General features: G+C 42.6%; 1 protein-coding gene across 2 annotated transcripts in view; it reads right to left on the minus strand.

Moving 5' to 3' along the window:
- Window positions 1-10,985: 10,985 nt before the first annotated feature.
- syne3 (spectrin repeat containing, nuclear envelope family member 3) overlaps window positions 10,986-24,183 on the minus strand; it is a 65,406-nt gene continuing 52,208 nt past the window's right edge. The window contains exons 16-19 of one of the 2 annotated variants that reach the window (XM_071471445.1): window positions 20,953-21,138; window positions 20,816-20,859; window positions 20,274-20,324; window positions 15,670-15,819 (exon numbers count right to left, since the gene is read on the minus strand). In XM_071471445.1, coding sequence (XP_071327546.1) covers window positions 15,807-15,819; window positions 20,274-20,324; window positions 20,816-20,859; window positions 20,953-21,138 — 294 coding nt within the window. In that variant the 3' untranslated portion in view covers window positions 15,670-15,806. Of the gene's footprint in view, window positions 15,820-20,273; window positions 20,325-20,815; window positions 20,860-20,952; window positions 21,139-24,183 lie in introns of both variants that reach the window. The other variant, XM_071471444.1, reaches the window with a different exon arrangement.

The raw sequence follows: 24,183 nt of genomic DNA on the forward strand, positions 1-24,183 counted from the left end.
TTGTCCTTGAGTTCAAGTGAACGTTTTTACCAAATTTAAAGAAATTCCATCACGGTGTAACTGAGATATCATGTCTATGAGAATGGGATGGACATCTGAAAACAATATGATACATAATCCGGTCTCACCTGACTCAGTCCTCCATTGAACTCTTGGTTCAGACCATGGTTCTCTCTCACCTCAACTACTGCAGTGACCTTCCTTCACTCACAGTGAAATCTGTACAGATGGTCCAGAATGCAGCAGCCTGTCTGGTCTTAGATCAGAATAAAAGGTTACATGTCACTCTGCTCCCCATCGACCTCCACTAACTACCCATGACCACTAGACTGAATTTGAGTCAGAGAGACTTCTGGGTCTGAACTCAGTCATTCAGCCTGATGCTCCTTTTCCTCCACTGTGTTCCTCTAATGAATGTGGTCTGTCATCATCATCCCTGCACACAGACAGTCTCAGTCCAGACTCTTCTGCTCCGTGGTTCCCTGATGGAGGAACCAGCTCCTGAAGTTTCTCAGAGCAGGGGCGTCCCTCTGTATCTTCAAGACCCTGCTGAAGACTCCTCCCTACAGAGAGCACCTCCTCTCCTAACTCCTCTAACACCCTAACATGTCTAACTAGCTCTGACTCTGACTCTGACTTCACTTCTTTACCTGATCTCCTTCACTTCAGTTCCACAGATGTAGAACTGAGTCCTGACACCGAGGTCTCTACGGACCTGAAGCTTCAGTCACTTTGGATAAAAGCATCTGATAAATGAGTAAATGTGATGTAATAGTTATGGTAGTTATTTTGCATCATATGATATCCTAGTTGTGGGTGGGGCTGTCATATTTTCTTTGCTCTTTGTTCACATGGATGTTTGCCTGAGGAAGACCTTGTACTGTTGCATTCATAAATACTTCGGGGAGCTCGCTAATTTCAGTATGTGTAACCTCTGCTTTTTTTTATTAAACCTATGAAAACCACCGTGAACACTGACATCTCATTAGTATCCAATATTCTCTTTGTTTTAGCTCTGTTTTTGGTCTCTACCAACTTGGTCATAGCCAAGTTTCAACCCACCGTGATGTCACCCATTGGTTTCTGAGCTGCTGTTTTGAAGCCTCCCGTTTGTAATTTCTCCGTCACCATGTTGCTTTTTGAAACCAGAAGAAACCATGTTTGGAAGAGAAGGTTGAGCTAAGGAGGAGTGAGGGGTGGAGCTGACCTGCTCTGTATTCTGTCCTGATTGTCAGGCAGGTCGCTGTGTGTGGTACAGTCTGTCAATCACACAGTAGCCCCGCCCTAATGCATCCCCTGCTTTATGGTCTATTTTCCTCTAAATGGAGCATAATTTAAAAAATGAACATCATGTTGTATTGAAGAAGACTTGAAACTAGAGAATGAGACCATAAACTCATCAGGGAAACATTTACTGAGGAAATAAATCAAGTGAAAAGTAGAGACATTTTCCCATAGACTTCAATTCAATCAGACTTCTTTTTACAACCAGTGGAGTTGCCCCCTGATGGTCATTAGATAGAATGCAGCTTGAAGACTCTTCAGCACTGGCTTCACTTCTAAGACCCAGAGCCTACATCCAGGTTTAAAGACAGTCTATGATCATACCTGAAAACTTTAAAAAAACATAGGCTGCAGTGATCAAAATGGACATTTGTGTAGGGTGTGTCACATCGTCTTTTCTTTACATGACTGAATCCTCTGTACATTTAAAAGTCACATAGTTTTATTTTATCTGACATCACATCCTGATGTTTAGCAAGTATAATGTGTAAGATGTTCACTATCTTTGGTTGGTTTTGCAGGTACTTGGTCACAGCCAGTGGAGGCGTCTGACCAGAAAACATGTCTACTTGTTGTTCTAGAGGAAACAGACACATTATGTGTTTTTCCATTTCATTTGTAGGACTCAGAGGATTGGAAGTTTTCAGAGACTGTTGTCTTTCAGCAAGAATCTGAGTGACTACTAAAAACATGATTATCCTCCCTTATCAAGAAGGCTTTTATTTGAGCTGGAGATTTCTCTTCACACTGAGTCAATAGTAGTGCTCTTCTATCTCTTCATAATGGTGCTAACAGAGATTTGTCGAGCATTGTTCAGCTGTCTGCAGCAGTGGGGCTTTTGAAAGCTCTCTGACTAATCAATGTCACTCCACTCGGCTTCAGTCCAATACAAATCAATCTGAACGTTAAAGCCTCATCACAGCTCCTCGCCCAGGACTCTCCTCTGCTCAAATAATCACTGCTGTCCCTGAACGCCTCTTTCAAACACTGAATATTGCCCTCACAGAGACAGCTGCCTGTTTTTGGAGCCTGCTCTTGCTCAATCTGTTTTGTTAGTGATAGTGGAGAGAGGAAACAGGAACATACCAATTATTCAGCTCTGTGGTGGTGTGTTATCACTATGCTGAGTATGTTGGGGCTTAGTACCGATATATTACACAACTGCTGTTATCTCTTAGAGCTGTACGAAGGAAACTGATCTTACTTAAGGTTCTTTAAGACCCTCATCTGGACACCTTCTTCAGTTCTCACTGGCAAGTGGGGAGTTCCAGGTATTTAATCTCTTGTGGAGTCGTTAACACCTTGAGGGTTGTTGAAGAGAGTTGTTGACCCACCTGGTCATCATGTGAGTCTGCTTTCAACCACATCATCCCGGAGATCCTGATCCAGAAACTGTCCCACCTGGGCCTCTCCACCCCCATCTGCTTCTGGATCAAGGACTTCCTGACAAACCGCTCACAGACTGTCAGACTTGGCCCCCACCTGTCCAGCACCATCACACTCAACACCGGCTCTCCACAAGGATGTGTTCTGAGTCACCTACTGTTCACACTCTACACATCTGACTGCTCCCCGACACATCTCTCAAACACCCTTATAAAGTTTGCGGACGACACATCCGTGGTCGGACTCATCTCAAGGGGGGGATGAGTCCAACTACAGAGACGAGGTCAAAAGACTGACTGCGTGGTGTTCGGTTAACAACCTCCAACTGAACACCACAAAAACTAAAGAACTCATTTTGGACTTCAGGAAGGGCGGAGAAGACCCGGCCCCACTTTACATCCACGGGGACTGTGTGGAAAGAGTCCACACCATGAGTTTCTTGGGTGTGCAGATATCCGACGACCTCTCCTGGACTGCGAACACCTCGGCGGTGGAGAGGAAAGCCCAGCAGCGTCTCCACTTCCTGAGAGTGCTCAGGAGGAACAACCTGGAGGAGAGGCTGCTGGTGACCTTCTACAGAGCCACCATAGAGAGCATCCTGGCGTACTGCATCACAGCGTGGTACGTGGGGTGCTCAGCAGGTGGCAGGAGAGCACTACAGAGGGTCGTCTGCACAACCCAGAAGATCACTGGCTGCACTCTGCCCAGCCTGGAGAACATTGCCAACTCTCGCTATCTGAGCAGAGCTGGCAACATCATCAAGGACCCCTCCCACCCCTGTAACCACCTGTTTGACCTGTTACCGTCGGGCCGAAGGTACAGGTCACACAAAACAAGGACCATCAGACTCAGGGATAGCTTCTTCCCGAGGGCTATCACTGCAGTCAACAAAGACATAAAGATCCGGTTGACCGGATGATGACACTGAATAACTACCAATTACCTGTGCAATAAAACTGGGCCTAAAGTGCAATAATCGGGTTTTTCATTCTTACCACGTGTAAATATCTGTACATATTACCTGCCTTTTTATACCTCCTTTATTTTTAATTTTGTGCTCTCATTAGGTTTTTATTTATTTTATTTATTTTATTTTATTTAATTACCATTGTTTGCACCAAGGGAGCAGCGCTCAAATTTCGTTGTACTATGTATAATGACAATAAAGGCGATTCTGATTCTGATTCTAATATCACCTGAGTCATGAGCTGTGCCCCAACTCAGCATCCACCTGGGCCTCTCCACCCCCATCTGCTTCTGGATCAAGGACTTCCTGACAAACCGCTCACAGACTGTCAGACTTGGCCCCCACCTGTCCAGCACCATCACACTCAACACCGGCTCTCCACAAGGATGTGTTCTGAGTCACCTACTGTTCACACTCTACACATCTGACTGCTCCCCGACACATCTCTCAAACACCCTTATAAAGTTTGCGGACGACACAACCGTGGTCGGACTCATCTCAAGGGGGGGATGAGTCCAACTACAGAGACGAGGTCAAAAGACTGACCGCGTGGTGTTCGGTTAACAACCTCCAACTGAACACCACAAAAACTAAAGAACTCATTTTGGACTTCAGGAAGGGCGGAGAAGACCCGGCCCCACTTTACATCCACGGGGACTGTGTGGAAAGAGTCCACACCATGAGTTTCTTGGGTGTGCAGATATCCGACGACCTCTCCTGGACTGCGAACACCTCGGCGGTGGAGAGGAAGGCCCAGCAGCGTCTCCACTTCCTGAGAGTGCTCAGGAGGAACAACCTGGAGGAGAGGCTGCTGGTGACCTTCTACAGAGCCACCATAGAGAGCATCCTGGCGTACTGCATCACAGCGTGGTACGTGGGGTGCTCAGCAGCTGACAGGAGAGCACTACAGAGGGTCGTCTGCACAACCCAGAAGATCACTGGCTGCTCTCTGCCCAGCCTGGAGAACATTGCCAACTCTCACTATCTGAGCAGAGCTGGCAACATCATCAAGGACCCCTCCCACCCCGGTAACCACCTGTTTGACCTGTTACCGTCGGGCCGAAGGTACAGGTCACACAAAACAAGGACCATCAGACTCAGGGATAGCTTCTTCCCGAGGGCTATCACTGCAGTCAACAAAGACATAAAGATCCGGTTGACCGGATGATGACACTGAATAACTACCAATTACCTGTGCAATAAAACTGGGCCTAAAGTGCAATAATCGGGTTTTTCATTCTTACCACATGTAAATATCTGTACATATTACCTGCCTTTTTATACCTCCTTTATTTTTAATTTTGTGCTCTCATTAGGTTTTTATTTATTTTATTTATTTTATTTTATTTAATTACCATTGTTTGCACCAAGGGAGCAGCGCTCAAATTTCGTTGTACTATGTATAATGACAATAAAGGCGATTCTGATTCTGATTCTAATATCACCTGAGTCATGAGCTGTGCCCCAACTCAGCATCCATCTGAGGACATGGTCTTCGTAGGTTTGGCCCTTTGTAGCTGTCGTAAACCACGAAGGCCGAACCGAAATCTCTGGTCTATGCAGGATTTCCGCTTTCTGTCACCAGCTGTGCACACCCTTACTACTGTGTCACAAACTGCCGCTCCTGTCACCCTGTAACCTTGACAACATGTAACTTTTTTTCACAAAAACTTGGTCTTAACAGTTGTATCGTCAGCTGTTCAACTGAACTGAAAACCAATACTTCCATTTAAAAGTGTAATCCTCAGACTCTTTGTAGGTGTTGTTTGCTTTCATTACTGGTGCACAATGAATCTTGGGATAGGTTGGGCTTATCCCACAGGTGGCCTTAGTTGCCCAGGAAAAGAAGGATGCATTTGAAGGAACCTTTGAAATGGGACAGTCTAGTCGCACTGCTGTGATGCAATTGGTCGTCAGATACAGCCTCTGAAGGATGTGGCCCCTTATTGGGACACAGCAATAATGTGGACCGGTGTTAAGTTGCCTCTCCAGACTGCATTGTAAGTGGCTGATAAATGGTGTCATAGACCACCTCCTCTGTTTAGTGATGGTTAGTCCAGTTTGACATAGATCTCTTCTTTTACTCTTCATTCAAACCATCGTTCCTCACAAAATGTGAACATTGCAGTGTCCCTTGTCCTTCAAATGTAGGTGGACTGCTGAGTGCTGACAAGAGGAGCTGGCTCTCCTGTGTCTCCTGTGTCTTCTGTATCAGGACGTTACTGGGCTGGAAGTGCACAGGGATTCAGTGTTTGGTAAAGGCAAATATATATGTATATGTATATATATATATATATATATATATATATATATATATATATATATATAAAAGGGTACCAAGATTAGACCCTGGGGGACACCATGAAACAGAGGAACACAAAAGGAGGAGTAATTTCCAAGCACAAAAGACACAAGATGAAGTCTTGAAGATCAGCCTCAGTGCTGTGGGGAGAGCGAAAACCAGACTGAATTTTCTCTAAATTCTGATTATTGTTCATGAAAGAAACTAGTCGTGAGGAGACAGATATAAAATGGCAGCTTCTAGACGAGTCTAAAATTGCTCAAAACACAGGGTCCAGACAGGGTTTCTGTTAGAGGACGTAAACAGTGACAAGTTTAAAACTAAGGGAAAAATATCAGCAGACAGAATTTAGAGCATGTTCAGGAGGATCTCAGGTTCTCACCTTCACTACATTGGTCACATTGGTCTGAAAAGGTCCAGGGTCTTTTAGAAAGTTGCTGAGGTCCTTGATTTGACTCGCAGGAGTCCTGAAGAAGGATTTAAGGAAGTTCCAGGGATTTTTGAGGAGGAGCTGTGAGTCAGAGAAGAGACTGTAGGATGGCAGCACCTCAACACCTCATTAACACAGTTTCAACTAACTGAACATTTAACATTTCTAAAGGTAGGATTTAATGCAGGACTGTTTGCGTGTGTGTGTGTGTGTGTGTGTGTGTGTGTGTATGGATATCCTGTAGACAGACCTGGATGTGTACAAAAACTCAATAATTCAAGAGCTATTACTTAAGGTTGAACAGTAAATAACACACAGGAGCTGATTCGGAAAACTATATTTTACCACTGTGTACCATATCTACAATATGAGGGTTGTTATCATTATATTAAAATAAGATAAGATAAGATAAGATAAGATGTACCTTTAATGATCCTCTATAGCAGGGGTACTCAAATACAAATCTTCAAGGGCCACAAAGATGATTTTCAGTGACTCAAAGGTCCATTTATTGAAGTCGGTCAGGCCAGTTTACCATTAAGTTTAACAAAAATAAATCAGCACCTCCATAGAGTCATAACAGGTAACAAACAAACATATCAAGATCTCAGGAATCAAATAGAATGAAAAACTATTTTACATTCTAAGTGTGTCAGTGTGAAACACAGCTTAATAAGAGAAATCGCATCTTGTGTCTTTTGCCAGTCTTTGGAACTTTGGCTCAAATGGTGTGATGGTCAGGCCAACACACTGTTGCAAGTGATTTTCAATTTGGAACACGCCATTTTCGTGCAACCTTTTTTTTTTCGTACGCAATCTAGGCTCCTCCCCTGCTCTCTGGCAAAGTGACGATGCGAACGGCTTCAAACGCGAAAGTGAAACTTAAAAATGCTGTCTGTGTATCGTTGGCATGGAGACAAGTCTCGATAGGTATACGTGTTGACCCAACCAAAACACATACTGAAGAAATAACAGTTCGGTGGGGGCAGCCTATTGAGTACCGCTGATATAATGTGTGCATATCAGTCTATCTTCACATTTTTGGATTTGAGTCCTAGACTGTGCGCCAGTATTCTTCGTCAGTATTCTGCAGATTAACACAGAGCAGCACCATGAATAGTACTAAAAGGTGTTTGAGCTGTTTCCTCAGCAGATCTGTTTTTCTCACTGGATTTTCCGGCTATGCAGCAAAAAAGTGTTTCACACAGTTGATCAAAAACAAGTCACGACTGGACTTAATCCAGGATTTGAGGATAAACTGTGAGTTTATTCCACCTGGAGGTCTGAGGCCTGTTTCAGAGACTCTTCACCATGACAACAAAAAACTGAAAGACAGGAAAGATTCAGGGGGACTAAAGTTTACATATGGTTGGCCACCCCTGCATTAGACTTTGGTGGTCAGAGGTCAATGGTCAAGGTTGTGGTGACCTCACAAAACAGTTTTGGCCTTGTGAACTTAGTATCTCAAGAACTCATCAAGGGAATCCCTTCAAACTACGCACAAATGTCCACTTGGATTCAAGGATGAACTTAACAAATGGTTAATATTTTACATGATTCTGGATAAACAGGGATGTAATCTGAAACTAGTCTGAATCACAGAGGCATACAACCACAAGGTAGTAATTCTGTTTCTTTATTAGGTTTGTATCAATGACTCGTCTTCTGTTTACTTCTAATAATACATTCAGGTGGTCTGGGGGCAGACACAGTCTCTCTGGGGTTTATGGCGTCTGGGGTAAAGGAAACACAGACTCATGTAGGACTGCACTATCTCAGACCATGTATCTGTGAGAACAGTGCAGGTTGATGAGGACTGAAATTTCTCTAGCTGAGAAGCTTCCTCTGATGATTTTGCTCCATTTTCTTGGCAGAGTGTGAGCTCCAGATTGCAGCACAGCTCGGTGGGCCTGGCTGGGCGGCCAAGGTGAGAGCAGCGTAGGAGGCTGCACACACACACACTCAACAAGAGCACTCATACAAACAGGCACAGACATGGACCCTGTAGATTAGATGATGGAGGAAGTGGACTGTAGTAGCAGGAGGTAGGAACAGGAAACATCATGAAAACACACAGAGGAAGCTGGAGCCTTGTTAAACTAATACATACACCTCTTCATTAACATAATGATAAATATTGACCATATGACTCCAGCAGGTGACCCACAGGCTTTTCCAACTTCACCAGTGAACATATCTTCACCAGAGGTATCACAGTTTGATTTAACTGGTACACACACACACACACACATATGCACAAAAGTGTGTATAATTGTATTTGTGTACTGTATATTTACATTTATACATTTCTCATTTCTCATTCTCAACAAACCCAATAAAAACAGCACAGACACTGTGCAAACATTTAATCCACTGTTTAAAGAACCATCTTCAGAGAGAGAGAGAGTCCTGCACCAGATGGTCTGGCATCAACCTCAGGTCTGAAACATGCAGCATCAACAGTGCAGAGCTAAAAGCTGCAGTTCCTCTAATGACCACTAGAGTCTGGCTCCAACAGTGAGTCTGTCCCCGTAGACTCCCATGTTCAAATGTCCAACTTTACAGCAGAAATAAACATGTTTACAGCCTGGTACAAAAACTGTTCTGGTCTCTAGAGCTAATTTCCTCCTTCGTGACAACTGTACAGCTGAATTTTATAGAATGTGGTGCAAAGACAACAATCTCTGCCTGAACGTGGAGAAGACAAAGGAGATTGTTGTGGACTTCAGGAGAGTGCACACCCAGCATGCCCTTCTAACGATCGACGGTGCTGCAGTGGAGAGAGTGAGCAGCACCAAGTTCCTGGGTGTGCACATCTCTGAAGACCTTACTTGGAGTAAGAACACTGCATCACTGGCCAAGAAGGCCCAACAGCACCTGTACTTCCTCCGCAAACTGAAAAGAGCCAGTGCCCCAGCCCCCATCATGCTCACCTTCTACAGGGGCACCATCGAGTCCATCCTGACCAGGTGCATCACTGTGTGGTATGGCGCCTGCACCATGTCCTGCTGCAAGACCCTGCAGCGCATGGTGAGAGCAGCGGAGAAGATCATCGGTGCCTCTCTCCCCTCCATTCTGGACATTTACAACACCCGCCTCACCCACAAAGCCCTCCGGATTGCAGGTGACCCCACCCACCCATCCCACTGCCTCTTCAGCGTGCTTCCATTGGGAAGACGACTGCTGAGTCTCCGAGCCAAAACCAGCCGGCTAAAGGACAGCTTCATCCACCAGGCTGTCAGGAGGCTCAACCCCCCCCCCTTGCACACATAACTCTCCCCTGCCCCCACCCCTACAGACTGTCCACCTCTGCACCAGCCACTTTATGTGCTGTATGTCCTGTACGTGTAGCATAATTGACAATAAAGCTGACTTTGACTTTGACTTTTGACTGAACTCACCAGTTTATTGAAGACTAAAGTGATGGAGAATTGAGGGCGAGATTGATTTTTTAATGACAGGTGGCTACCATCACAGAAGGTTAAATGCTAACTGACCACCTCAGGTAATTGACTGAATGTGACAGTGTTTGTGGTGTTTTGGAGGAATTTTTGCGTAAATATCAGACAGATAATTTGACTTGTTGGTTAATTAACAAACCGAACGTGAGGAAGAAATAAAAGCAAGACACCCAACTAGCATTCACAACTGGCATTCATTGGCTTCACACATGTCCCACCTTTTTGTCCATTTTTGGAACAGCCAGGAGTTAGGGGCAGAGTCAGACACTACCAAGATGGTGACGGTGGAGCAGCTCACTCTGAGCTTCAGAAAACTGTGGGTGATGTCACAGAGGCTATGTCCATCTTTATTTAGTCTATGGGGGTCACAGCAAATACTGATTTTTTTTCTGTTTACTGGTCTTTGTATTAAGTTAATTGATCAAAAGTAAAAAAAAATGTCATGCTTTTTAAAAAAGTTATTCTTTTGGCCATTTTGGCTTTTTTACAATAGTGACAGTGAGAGAGGGGGTGACATGCAGCAAAGGGTCTGAAACAGATTTGAACCCAGGCTGCTGCAGCAAGGACTGAAACTAAATGGTATGCACTGTGCATACCCCCTTCATGGCTTTACTTTTAATATGCAAGTCATAAAACCATGTCACAACTATGGTCGGTGTCTGGAGGAGAGGGAGGGAAAGATGCTGCTGCCTGAAACCAAAAATTATAGGAGAACCTGAACCCGTTTCTGTTTTGTCACACTGGAATATAATTGTTAGCAGACATTGTTTCACTTAAAAGATTTTGAAGAAAGTCCATATTCATATCTGATCATGTGTTTGTGGACTAGTAACCAAGACCACATGGACTGGCACCAGTTCCCAGCCTGGTCTGTGCTGAGCAGGATCCAGATGACATGAAGAAAGCAGCCCAGACTTGCATGTTAGTTGTTTCTGGAGGAGCTCAGGTCTCAGTGAGAAGAGCTTAGGCCCCTTATGTGAAGAAGGGTTAAATGTTTACTTTTACACAAAGACTAAAAGCAGATGGAACCTGTAAAAACTGAGACCTGAACCCAGAGGGCGTCTTATCCTTTCATCTTGTATGACGACGACTGAGAACAGAGGCACCACATTATCGTTTAATCTTGAAACAAAACACACAAACACAGACTCCAGCTCAGAGTTTGAAGTGAATCCTTCCAGGACTCAAATTATGTTTTTATTTCATCAGAACAGGAAAAACAAAACAAAACAGTGGTTAAATACAAGCTCTGTTGAATAATATGAAGCATTTCTACTATTTCTAAACCTTAATAAAATAGAATTATATCACTTATAAAAAAAGCTCACTTGTCAATATTAATCTGTGCCTTTTCATGATCGACACCACACACTGGTGTTCAGGACATTTTAGCAAAAAGAGTGGACTCTTCCTCAGGACCAGCTGTGCTTCAAGTTGTTTTACATGTTGCATAAAGTATCAGTGGGCAGTAACATGGAGGCTCTGACCAGGCGTAGGTTGCATAGGCTTCTCTAAAGGGACACATGCATAATATAGACAGAGAAGAGCAGTGCGATCAGCAGCAGAATCATGGAGCCTCATTACTGAGTATGCAACATCAACACACATGACAGGACCACACCTTATATTTAACTTGGTTATATAACTGTTATACAGCTGACTGTGAATAAATACATATGGTTATGGCACAGAGAACAGCTGATTAATATGAAGCTTTAAGGCCATGATAACTGAACGCCTTCAGTAATGTCTGGTACATGTTGTGAGCACGTTTCTTTAAAGGTCCCATCTACACGTAGATGTCCATGTGTGTTTAATTATAAAGCAGGTCTAGGTTCTATATTAATACTGTGAAAGTATCAAAGCCTCAGTCCACAGAGAAATGCACACAGCCTGTATTCAGAAACTGAGCCTTAAAACCAGCCGTCAGGACTTCTGGAACTTTGTGATGTCACAACAAAGCAGTCACTGCTCTCAGCCACACCCCAAGCCCCGCCCAGAGAGAGAAGATGTGAAACTACACTGAGATGGTTTTTGGTTCTTAAAACCACAAATATATCTTCTGATGGAGATCAACTCTTCAGATAAAACACTGGAGAAGTGTTTTACATGGGACCTTTAAAGCTGCTGCATGAAGCATTTCTACACATTAAAAGTTATTGTCAACATGAGTTGAAACTTCTTCACCAACACGTCATCAATCATCATCAACTATCTATGAGACACCTGATTTAAAGGTTGAACAGACACCCGTCAGTAGGTACATATTCTCAGTGGTCGTGATATGAACACAGTGACATAGAGACAGTTCAGTTCCTGCTCAGTCACAGATTTGGGACCATTTGGGCCACAGCTTTCAGATGAAGCCAGTGGGGCGAGCTAGCGGAGCTCAGCTGGGGTGAGAGAAGGATTTAAAGGCAGCATAAAGGTGAGTTAGCTCAGGGTTAGAGAACGCTACAGGTGAGAACATCATCTAACTGGGCTTCCACAGGTACGACCTTCCAGCTTGAACAGATGTGGTCCAAACTGGTGAACCTGATGATGCTCAGCTGTGTTTTACTTTAACGTCTAAACTGCCGGAGGTTTTCTCTCTGACATCACCTGAGCTCTGTCAATCTGCGGTAGTCTCCGTGAACCAAAACTCTGTTGTTGTGTAAGAATCTGTAACAGAGAAATCTGATCTGGCCACTGTTGCCATAGCAACACAATGAATCAATAATACACATAAACACAGCCAAAAAAGGGAAAGTAACTGTGAAAGTGTGTGGAGGTGTTTGTGTGTATTTTTAGGGCTGTACGTGGTGTGAGAAGCGAGAGAGAGAGTGTAGGATAAAAAGAGTGAGTGCAGGTTATTTTGGATAAAAAAAAAAAAAAGATTGCCAAGTTTTATAGTTCAGACGCTGGCATCATGAGAAAACTGTGGTCCAGGGAAACGTCAGAGGCCAAGCCGAGGCCAGAGACCAATCTCTGTGCTGAAGCCAGTATAACTCCTTCAGAAAAGAACCAGCTCTGATGACATGACTGAACAGTTAAAAAGAGAGAACAATGGAAAACCTATTTAACCTTCATAATGCATGAACACACGCCTCCTTATTCCTGACACAGGTGAGGGTTCTTACAGGTAAGAACAGAAAGTATCAAACAGACTGAATCAAACAGGAGAAGTTTTGGTTCTTCAAAGTTCAGTCTGTAAATATTAACAGTTGATTCTAATTCAGAGCAGAGACTGTGGTTAACGAAGTGATGAGGTAATGGATCACACACACACACACACACACAATCATCCTTCAATGAGAATAAAGATCTCACTCTGCCATGTTGATGATTTGTTTTGTTTGATTGTCACTGACTCAGTCGACCTGTTTGTTCACACTGTGAGCAACATGACCATCAACATGATCAATGATCATCAATCAATATAAAGACTGTGTCACCCAGCAGTTCCGACAGGTTCCTGTTACAGTTGGTTTTATTTTGTTGTGTAAAGGTTGGAGCTTTGGTTTGAGTTTGGTTATTTAAGAACAGTCTCTAAAAGTGTCATCAGTCTGTGTACATGGCCTGGAACATGCTGCCTCCCAGAGAGCAGAGGTGAACTAATGGAGTGTCTGGTTTCTGTTCAGGGGGTCAGAAGAAAACCGTGTTCTAAATCATGTTTGTAAAAGTCAGGTCTTAGAGCAGTTGATTTGTCAATTTGTGTTGACAGGGAAGGAAAAAAAAAAAAAAAAGTAATGTCACCATGATGAAACATCAGTTGGTCCTGGGGTGTGTCAGGACCCGGTCTCTGTGTTAGTGTGACTGGGGCCAAAGTAGTCCAACTAACTACACTAACAACTAACACTAACTGTTAACTGACTGCTGACTGTTTATTAACTGACTGCTAACTAGGTGCTAAAAAGCTGCTAACTAGTTGCTAACTGACTGCTAACTGACCATTAACTGTTAACTGACTGCTACCTTGTTGCTAAATGGCTGCTATCTAGTTGCTAACTGACTGCTAAATGACCACTAACTTACTGTTAATTGACTGCTAACTGTTAAATCAGTAACATGATAAGAGTCAACATGATGATGATGATGATGATGATGATGATGATGATGATGATGATGATAATAGTGATGATGGTGATGATGATGATGATGATGATGATGATGATGATGATGATGATAAGGGCCTCTAACCACAGACTCAATCTGCTCACATTCAGAGCAGGAGGATTAGCCTTAGCCAGGTTGCTCTCAGTGTCACTATCGGTGACAGTCCTGGTTTATTTCATAGCACTAAGAACAAAAGTTGTTTTTTTACCTTCATATATTAAAAATAAAAAGACTGAACATGATTTCTTTTCAAAGTTGCTACATATCATTTGTACCAGATTAGCTGAAGAGGTGCAGGAGCACTGGAGCACATGAAGGGAGCGATCACGAACACATACAGTGTTAGCTTCAGTATCAGGACCAGCTCTTGTGCTGTGGTCTTTGGATTGGATCCTCTCTGTGTATCCACAGACCAACAGACTTTGTGTTCATACAGTTTGTCACTTTTTTGTGTCTGCTGGAAACACTTTGGTTGTGATGTGAGTATTTTCAACACGTGTTGTCAAATTGATGAAGATGTTTCCTGAATTTGATGGTGTTTCATTAAGATGCAGTGTACTGAGCTCTCAGGGCCACCGTACATTAGGTCTAAGTCTGGCAGGCAGAGGAGATTTAGTTCCCCATTATAATAATTTAATGTTGTAAGATAACCTTACCAAATTATTACCAGTATATGTTATAATGGTCCTCACGATAACATCATCATTTTATCTGTCACAAAAGCTCTTGATCTTTTAAAACTGAAAACACAGATTCATGACAACGTGATGAGCTGGTCTCATTGTTACACAGAGCCCTGGAGGAATTAAACTGTTTTCTGAATCTTAATCTGACCATGAAAACCACTGTCAGTGTTTCCAGCTGTTGTAGATGACAGTTGTCTCACAGTCAGAATGTTCTTCTGTTTCAGCTTTAACAAAACACCAGCTGATCACATCATAATGAGAAACGTTTCTTTTCTAATGAGATAAGCTGGTGTGTCATTAAAACTAGAGACATGTTTTGTTGTAACAAGGTTTGTTGACTCTGTGTAATAATGAGTCTCATTAAAATGATATGTAAGAATAAAACTGATATGTAGTAATAGTAATTAAAACATGACAAACAACTTGTAATAAGATGAAACGTGTTTTTGTAAATTAGACTCCTGCTGCAGGTGATTATGGGATTTTTAAAGTAAAGTTCTGATGAACAGAAGTTAAAGCTGATGACCACATTTAACATGGAGAGGAAGTCATGGCACTGAAAATGACTTTGGCTTACAGACATTAAATCATATGTTACAGTATGTGGAAAGTCTTAAAGCGAACATGGGATTTGTAGTCCAACTGCAATCTTGTTTTTTTGTGGTCAGTAGTCTGACATGCAGAGTGCATAGATAGTTGGATCTGACGTCTGCAGATGTTCGTGCTACTCTCGGCTGTGGTTTCTAACCTAGTTTAGATTAAGTATGTGAATGATTGACTGGTGTGAAGCTTTTGGACAGTGAGATGAGTATTTGAGACGATATGAGTGGCTATGAAGCTGCACACCCTTTAGGCTCAACTAAAGGTTGTGTGGTCTTGTTTCTAGTCTGTTCCAGTCATGCATGATGATCAAGGAGCAGGGGATTGTGGGATCTCAAGTAGTACAGCCCACATGTCCTACATAAACCATGGTCCATTATTATAGGAGTGAGATCAGGTGTTACTGTGCCGTCAGAGGAGGCTTCCTATGTGGGCGGAGGTCCTTCGTAGCGGAGCATGATGTTGAAGGATCGGGCAAAGTTGTTGGAGAGGGAGCAGCTGTTGCCTTCATCCATGAGCGGCAGCAGGAAGGCCAGGAGCAGCAGAGCGAGAAGGAGGAGCCACAGAGGAAGAGCCAGCCGACACACCCGCTGCATCAGCCCGGGCTTCTGCAACCACAATGACAACACGTTACACACAGTCTCTGAAATCCTGGTGAGGCCTTTACTCATAGCACCTCAGTGACAGAAACAGTCACTTCAGTGTGTAGACCTCTTTACTTTTTAACATGTTATTGTGCTGCAGATTTAACTGTCCACAGTGACAAAGTGAAAGTGTTTTTGTGAGCCTGCTGCTTGTTTTTCCTCATGCACTAATCATTATTCAATTTGCTCAGGTCACGGTCACGTTCTAGACTCATCTCCAGGATAATTAAAGCAAACAGGAAGCAGCTGACCACAGTTTTTATGGTCTGAACTTGTAAAAGAGAAATTTGATTTTAATACATTTTTTGAAACATATTTTCACTTGATTGTTATGAGTGACTGAGTGACAATTTCATCCATTTAAAGTGAAATTACATCAAAAGAAAGTGTGTAAAACTTGAAGTGGTCCGAGGACTTCCTGAAGCCACTAATATTAGACAAACATCTGACCTGCTCCTGTTTTAATTTGCTATTGATACAAAAAGTCAACAAATCCAACAACTGTTACATGTGCATTTCATCTGACCTTCTGTCAGGCTACCATCAGTGAATCTCTATACTTCCTCCACAGACTTTCCACATTAAAAATCCAGTGACTGGTTCATGTGAGGGCGCTGCAGGAAGTGTTTCACTGACTGCAACTCAACAAGTGGCAAAGGAAGAATGAGTGTGGAATGAGTGGAAACAGAGCAGCAGAGTGATGAGTGTGGGCCCAAGGATTATACTCTGATCTCTAATCTCTGATCTACGAGAAGCATCCAGACCCTCAGGTCACCTGGGACAGGTTGACTCAGTGCTCCCAGAGTCAGAACCAAACCAGGTGAAGTGGCTTTTAGCTCCTCACCTGAACACCTGAGCTCTGCCGAGACCGTCACTGCTGCTTTATCTCTGCTGAACTTCATTTTAGTTCTGATGTCAGTGGTTAGCTGATGAAAGATAAAACCCACAGTGAGGTTGCACCTGTGGAGAAAGTGTTGCTGATTTTATACATGTTTCTATTTATTCAAATGTGTTTTTATTGTATTTTAATGTCGTCTTAATGATTCCTTGTGAATGTATTTCCACTGTACAGCTCTTTCAATGTGTCTGAATATTGCTGTGGAAATGAACTTGTCTTACTGAATTTACCATGTAAACTAAAAAAGTGACGGTAACCTCAGCTCTCTCAGTACACATGTCTGTCCAGCCCAGATGAGAAGAAGAAGAGCCCAGCTGTTTGTTTTGGGCAGGACTCTGGACATGTCAACAGTCACACTGTTTGACTCCAGCTGTTGTAATATCACATTCAAATAACATATGAGCTACATGAGACAAATAACACACATCATTCCTCAGACACCGGTTCTTGTTCAGTAAAAGCATAAGATAAAGCTGACTCAGCGATGGGATTTTATCACTATTATACCTCTGTGGACCTGAGGTTAAATTTCATTGTATTTGTATGTTGTACATTTTCTTGCATAGGCCTCAAATGTACAAATTAGTCGGTTTCTGCCTCTGCGTCTTGGACTACAAACATGACTAACTGCTTAGAAACTACAATTTCTCCCTTAATGATCTGAAGACATCTGTGAGAGCTGCGTTAACACTGTGTGGACATGTGTGCTGCTTTTTTAAGTTTCTGCTGCAGTTTTTATCCCGATGTGTGTGAGATCCAGGATGAATGAAAACGATGTTTGCTCAGAAACACAGGAAACATGTCTCATTTTCTTGTCACAGTGTGAAAGCCTGGGAAATGAAGGGAATGTGAGCAGTAAGAAGATGAACCACCCACTCAGTCAGAAACAGCATGTACCACAGAGAACTGATTCAGCTCAGGTCTCTACTCCAGACCAGGTCTCTCAGACTTGTTATTCTGTGAATCATGTTTCCCACCTACGTGAATCTTTCACCTTCTCAACACTGTCGCCCAGACTCAGTGGAAATAAAACAACATTAGAGCATCAAACACTAGTCCATCAGCCAGGAGAAACTTGAAGGTGTTTGTGAGCAGGGCTGATGTGAATCTGATCAAAATTCATCTTTTAATAACTCAGTCACCTCCTCTGTTGTTTCCTCCAACAGCCAGTTGAGTTACAAGAAACATGGTCACAGTCTCTTCTTCCTGAGCTACAGTGTTGGATAATGACCAGAGGTGTTTTATGATGTCACAGTGAAGGTGACCTTTGACCTTACTGATATAAAAATGTCATCACTTCATTTTATCCTTATAGACACTTGGGTTCAGTTATGTCATAATTAGTGAATGAATTTGTAAGTTATGGCCTAAAACATGTTTTGTGAGGTCACAGTGACCTTTGACCTTTGACCAGCAAAATATAATCAGTTCATCCCTGAGTCCAAGTGGACATTTGTGCCCAAGTCTGAAGTTATGCCACTCTGCTGGACGGTGGACTGCTCTCTTCAGGTTGGGATGGAGTTTCTGCCCCAAGTGAAGGAGTTCAAGTATCTCAGGTTTTTGTTGACAGGTGAGGGTGGGATGGAGCAGGACATCGATAGGTGGATCACTGCAGTGTCTGCAGTAAAGTGGGTGTTGTACCAGACTGTTGTAGTGAAGGTGGAACTCTCAGTTTACCAGTTAATCTTCATTCTGACCCTCACCTGTGGTCACAAGCTCTGGGTAGAGACTGAAAGACTGAGACTGTAGATACAAGCAGCTGAAGTCAGTTTCCTCTGCAGGGTGTACGGACTTAGCATCTGGTTAAGATGCCTCCTGGGTTTCCCAGGACCTCAGAACATGCTAAAGAGAGGAAGGGAACACCTTGGGATCCTCCAGGAGGAGCTGGAAAGCATTGCTGAGGAGAGGAAGTACTTTGCTTGACCTGCTGCCACAACAACTAACCCTAACCCTAACCCTAACCCGGATAAGCAGCAGAAAATAAATGGATGAATGTTCGCCCTCACAACAGTACATCGAGAGACCCTGGCATCTAATTGAAACCTGCCTTTATTTGATATAATGTGAAGCCACACCAGGACAGTAAAAGGGACTCAGGGTTTAATTGGGACTTGACTTCTAATTGAAGTTTTACAATATTTATGTTTTTATTTGTCGTTTTTTTTACTGTTGTCTGCTGCCTTATTATTTTCATTACTGGTGCACATCTTAGCATAGGTTGGGCCACGAAGGATTCACCTGTTGGAGCCTCTGAAATGGGACCGTCTAGTCACGCCGCTGTGAGGTAGTCAGCCTTTAAATGCAGGACATGGTCCCTGAAGTGGGACACAGCTCCAGTAAACATCAGCATGTCAGCATCGTCACTGTGAGGATGTTTTCATACCGACTGAGCGTTTGGCTCAGATCACTGCTATGCCTCAGTACAGCCTCACAGAGCTGCTAGCAGTGCTGCCAGCTATCTATCAGTGTATTGTGTGTTTTATGACTAACTTTCACTGTGTTAATAAGTCACTATTACAGAGGTTTCTGACGTAGGAGGGACAAAAGAGAGAATACTGGCAGGTGTGTGGTTGGAAATGACAAATAAACACTGAATAAAAAGGTAAAAGGCAGCTAGTAAACTGGCCTACAACTCCAGGTGTGACAGCTCAAAGACACAGAGCTCAGCTGTAGCAGAGCAGACAGGATGTTCTGTCAGTCCACTGTGAATAAACACTGTCTTCATTTACAAGACTGTAAGGTTTATAAAGAGATTTTCCATCTCTTCATGAGTAGATTTTGAATGAAAAGAAAAAGAACGACATGTCTCAGTGAAACAATGAGACCCCCTCCCCCCTCCTGAAGATTAAAACAACCCAGAGCAGAATAGCTTGTTTGTGTGTAAAGAGTGCTGTGGTGTCTGAGGGGTCAGCAGGGTGGTCAGGTCTCTGCTCCCTGAATGAATGGTTAGTTTGGGGGTTGGTTCGATATGCTTGACTTGATGCTTGTCCTGGGTGACCAGGTTGGGGGTTTGGCTCTCCACAGCCCAAAGACCTCCAGGGGATTTTACTGTCAACTGAGTGCTGAAGGTTTAAGACCCAAACTGTTTAATCTGCAGAACTTCAACCTCTAATTGTCCTCTAACCTATTAGACCCCCACCAAAAACTACATCAACAGCAATGAGCACTTCACACAACTGGTTAAAAATGAGATTAAATAAATTTGTTGGTGCAGTCAGTTGAGGAAACCTACCTGTACAGTCAGCCGCAGACCAGCCTGTTCTACACAGCCTGTTAAAGGCGGAATGGTTGTGTCTTTAATAACCACACACTGAGGTGGGATTATACTGTCTTTGTTTGGCTCAGTGTGAATAAGAAAGGGAACATGTTACACTGTTCCACAGCAGTATAACAGGATCTCTGTATGAACGTCTGTAGGTTGGGTCCTGTGGTTTGGTGTGAGTGTGAGTCACAAGTTCATGTTCTCCAACAGAGAGGGAACAACCATTATGAATCTTAATATTGAACACTTTGTTGTTACCTTTTGTACCTTTGCTGTGACATCTGGCTCCTCTGGTTTGACCTGGACTCTCTGCAGACACAAAATACTTCAGTCAATTCACAATGCTGTTCAGAACCTCAGAACCCCCCCCCCCCCAATTCTCTGGATAATCACACTACATTCAAACCACTAATGACTGATGACTCAGACGCTGACTGTTGATATGACAGGTGAGTTTCAGTGTCTGACTTGTTGCATAGCCCCGTGGATCAGTTTTAAAAATCTCTTCACACCTGAAGAACGCCATCCAATTAGAATCAAGTCTCCCAGCAGCTGCTGTATAGATGTGACTGTCACTGTGCAGGCAGTGCTCTATGATACTACACTGCCACCTTGTGGTGAAAAAACAACCGCGCAGTTAAAGGGGGATTCTGGTGACAAACCATCAGAGTAATGAGACAGCAGTTAACAAAGGACTTTGGCTTTTAGCAACAAGTATCTATTAATTCTTTCATTATCAAGCACAATAATGACATGTTTTTCATTTCTGTATCAGTGTATTCATGAACATGGAAACCTGCCTGATATACAGACTCTGGTCCAGGAGATGTCCAAGTCTAGTTCCCTAAGACCAGAACATGAGATTACTCTAAACCCTTCAGGACTGCAGTGAGCATCAAAGATCTTTACACTGAGGTTCAGGCAGCTCTCCTCTCACCTTAGCCCTGGTCCTGGCCCGGACCTCTCCCACATCCTTCAGCTTGGACTTGTAGAGCATCCATCGGTAGCGAAGCTCCTCCAGGTCCACATCCTCTGCTGACCCAGAACCAGATCCACTGCTCGGACGCTCCTGGAGCAACAGCTGGAACTGCTCCTGACCCCAGGTCACTCCTGCTCGCAGAGCCTGCATTGGACACAGCAAAGGGTTTCCGAGTGAAGGTACTTCCTGCTGTTGGTTCAGAGGTTTTTTACTGACAAGAAACATGAGATGAAACAGAACTGAAACTTTAACACTGAAGGTCAGAGTCACTGCTGTTTTCAGCTCAATCAAAAACACTGTTCTAACTCAACAGTTCCTTCAGTTGTTCTAAATCCTCAGGAAAACAAACCTTTGGAATAAACATGGGTACATACAGTCGTGGGGGAAGACAGACGGTTATGCCTATTGGTTAATTACTTTGTTGTTTGGCCCAACTAAGTTACGTTTGCTGACAACATTATAGACAAAAGACAGAACATTAATAACCTTAAATAATTCATCTTTTTCTTCTGTAATCCTTCTGATACATAAACAGGTGAAAACATCACCTCTCTGTCACAGGTAATTATAGTACAACATATTTCACTGTTTGACTTAAGTATTATAAATATTTTTGATCCCTGATATATACAAAACAACACAGTAAATTTGAGCTGTATAAAATATAACCAAGAAAACCAATAACAGCTTCCCTCTGCAACAAACACATTTTAGACTGTGGGAGCATGTTCACAACAAACAGACTCCAGCACCAGAGTCACCACATCTCTTCACTGTCACATGAGCAGCTTGATTCACCAGTGCCTGGATTTTACTGTTTTCTACTCTAACCTACTTACATTCAAGATAGTGAGAACTGATCTGATACCAATCCATTAAAAAAATCATTCTAACAGCTGTATACCACTGACCCTGTGTGCTGATTGTTGTATGACTCAGGTTAAACCCTTTGTAAAACATGATGATACATCAGTCATAAATAAATCATTCCAGGAATAAAACGCTTCTACACTGGAGCCACTCCTCCACATTGAAGAGTCCATACTGAGCACATTGTGTCATATGTTGCTAAATCACTGATTTTTAACAAGTAATGTTACACTATTTACTGGAAACCTATTCTTCTTCTCTGGTCTAAAACAGTCGTCTAGACAGGAAGTTGCACTGTGCACCCACTGTTTTAGAGCAGCGAGGAAGAATTGATTTCTGGGAGAACGGCCATTTTATCCAGTTACATGGAATCAGATCAGTGAATAGACTCACAAGCTCACTGAGTATATTAAGCAGCATCGGAGGCATCAGGACAAGTCTACACATTTATACAGACAAACATATGAGTGGAACTGTAGCACACTGACTCACAAATTAACATCTTCATGGCAACACTGTCAGCTACTTGTTTTTATACCTACAAGCTGCATCCCAATTCAGAGGCAGCATTTGAAGACCGTCACAGCAGCATGACTACACTATCCCATTTCACAGGCTCCTTCTGATGCGTCCTTCTCTTCCTGGTCCAACCTATCCCATGATTCATTGTGTGCCGGTAATGAAAATAAGATGGCAGTATAATATGAGAGCCTGAGGATTACACAAGCATACAGGACACCACTCTGCATTCTTCTGTTACTGCTGACAATAAAAATGACAATAAAATTATTCATAATAATGTGTGCACAAATTCAACCAAATAACAACAAACAAACAACCCAGACAGAACAACTGAAAACACACAGTGGGATGACCCGACCTTCCAACAGCAATGAACCACATCTCATCAAACCCGAGAGATGAATGGAAACATTTGACTGACGATGTAACACACAGACCAGTGATAATGTGGAGGGAATGGAGCAGGCTTCTCACACTGATGTTCAAGTCAGACCTACACTGAAAGCATGTGTTTAACAACTGCTCAAGGTCAGAACCAACACTAACGCGATGCTGAATGACAACAAAGACAACATTCACAGGTTACATCAGGGAACTCAAAGGACCATGATGTTTTTTCTATGGTATTCTAGAATTACATTTATAAATTATACTTCACATCACTACCTAAATATTCTAAGCAAACTGAAGTTTTTATAGGTTTTATTAAAGGTCCCATCCAGTCTAAAGGTAGATGTCCACGTGTTTTTGATTATAAAGCAGGTCTAGGTTCTATATTAATACTGTGAAAGTATCAAAGCATCAGTCCACAGAGAAATGCACACAGCCTGTATTCAGAAACTGAGCCTTAAAACCAGCCGTTAGAACTTCTGGAACTTTGTGATGTCACATCAAAGCAGTCACTGCCCTCAGCCACGCCCCAAGCCCCACCCACCTGGACCCACCATCCAACCTTGCAGGATTTGGTTTTGCTGAGTGTTTACCTGAAATCTGCTATATTATCAGAGCCTCTCTTCTGATTGGCCTCTTGACCTGTTGTTACTAGAGCTCAGGAGAGAAGCCTGAGAGAGGAGATGTAAAACTAAACTGCATAAAAGTAATTTCAAGAAAGTAAAAAAGCCTTGTTTCCAGGAAATTAGTCTTATTTTTTGTCAAAAAAAAAAAATCTTGTCAAGCATGTTTTGAATTAGAAAAGTCTTATTTTAAGAAAATAACTTTGTCTTAATAACATATCCCAGCTAACATTAAACTAATTTGAACCAATAATAAACTATACAATGTTTTACATATTATCCCTGCAGAGGAACAAGATTTTCCTTATTCTAAGAGTAAGAAAACGTGTACAACTTCTCAATTTAAGAATCCTATGAAACGACAACAAGTTTGTTGATCTATTTGCTTGAATTTATGTTTTTCTAGTTTTACGGCCCATTAAGGTCTTTAAGTGGCTACAACTTTTTGCTAGTTTTAAGAATTCTAGTCAAGCAAAATTGGCTTACTCCACTGACAGATTTTTTTGCTCTATACAAGACAATTTGATTAAATATAAGAATATTTGACTTTTTTGGTAGGACTGTTTTTGCAGTGTACACTGAGATGGTTTTTGGTTCATAAAAATCACAAATATATCATCTTATGATATCAAGACTTCAAATAAAACACTCAAAAAATGTGAAATATGGACCTTTAATCATTTATACCAGCCTTCTACTCATATCCATTCATTTCAGTGTTAAGAGTATCAGTTACAGCAGGTTATCCAGCAGAGAGAACATCATGTCTGCTCTCACATCAGTC

Source organism: Trachinotus anak, unplaced genomic scaffold, assembly GCF_046630095.1.
Source record: "Trachinotus anak isolate AG129_WGS33_773 ecotype Australia unplaced genomic scaffold, CSIRO_AGI_Tana_v1 ptg000033l, whole genome shotgun sequence".
In the NCBI taxonomy this organism is placed as follows: domain Eukaryota; kingdom Metazoa; phylum Chordata; class Actinopteri; order Carangiformes; family Carangidae; genus Trachinotus; species Trachinotus anak.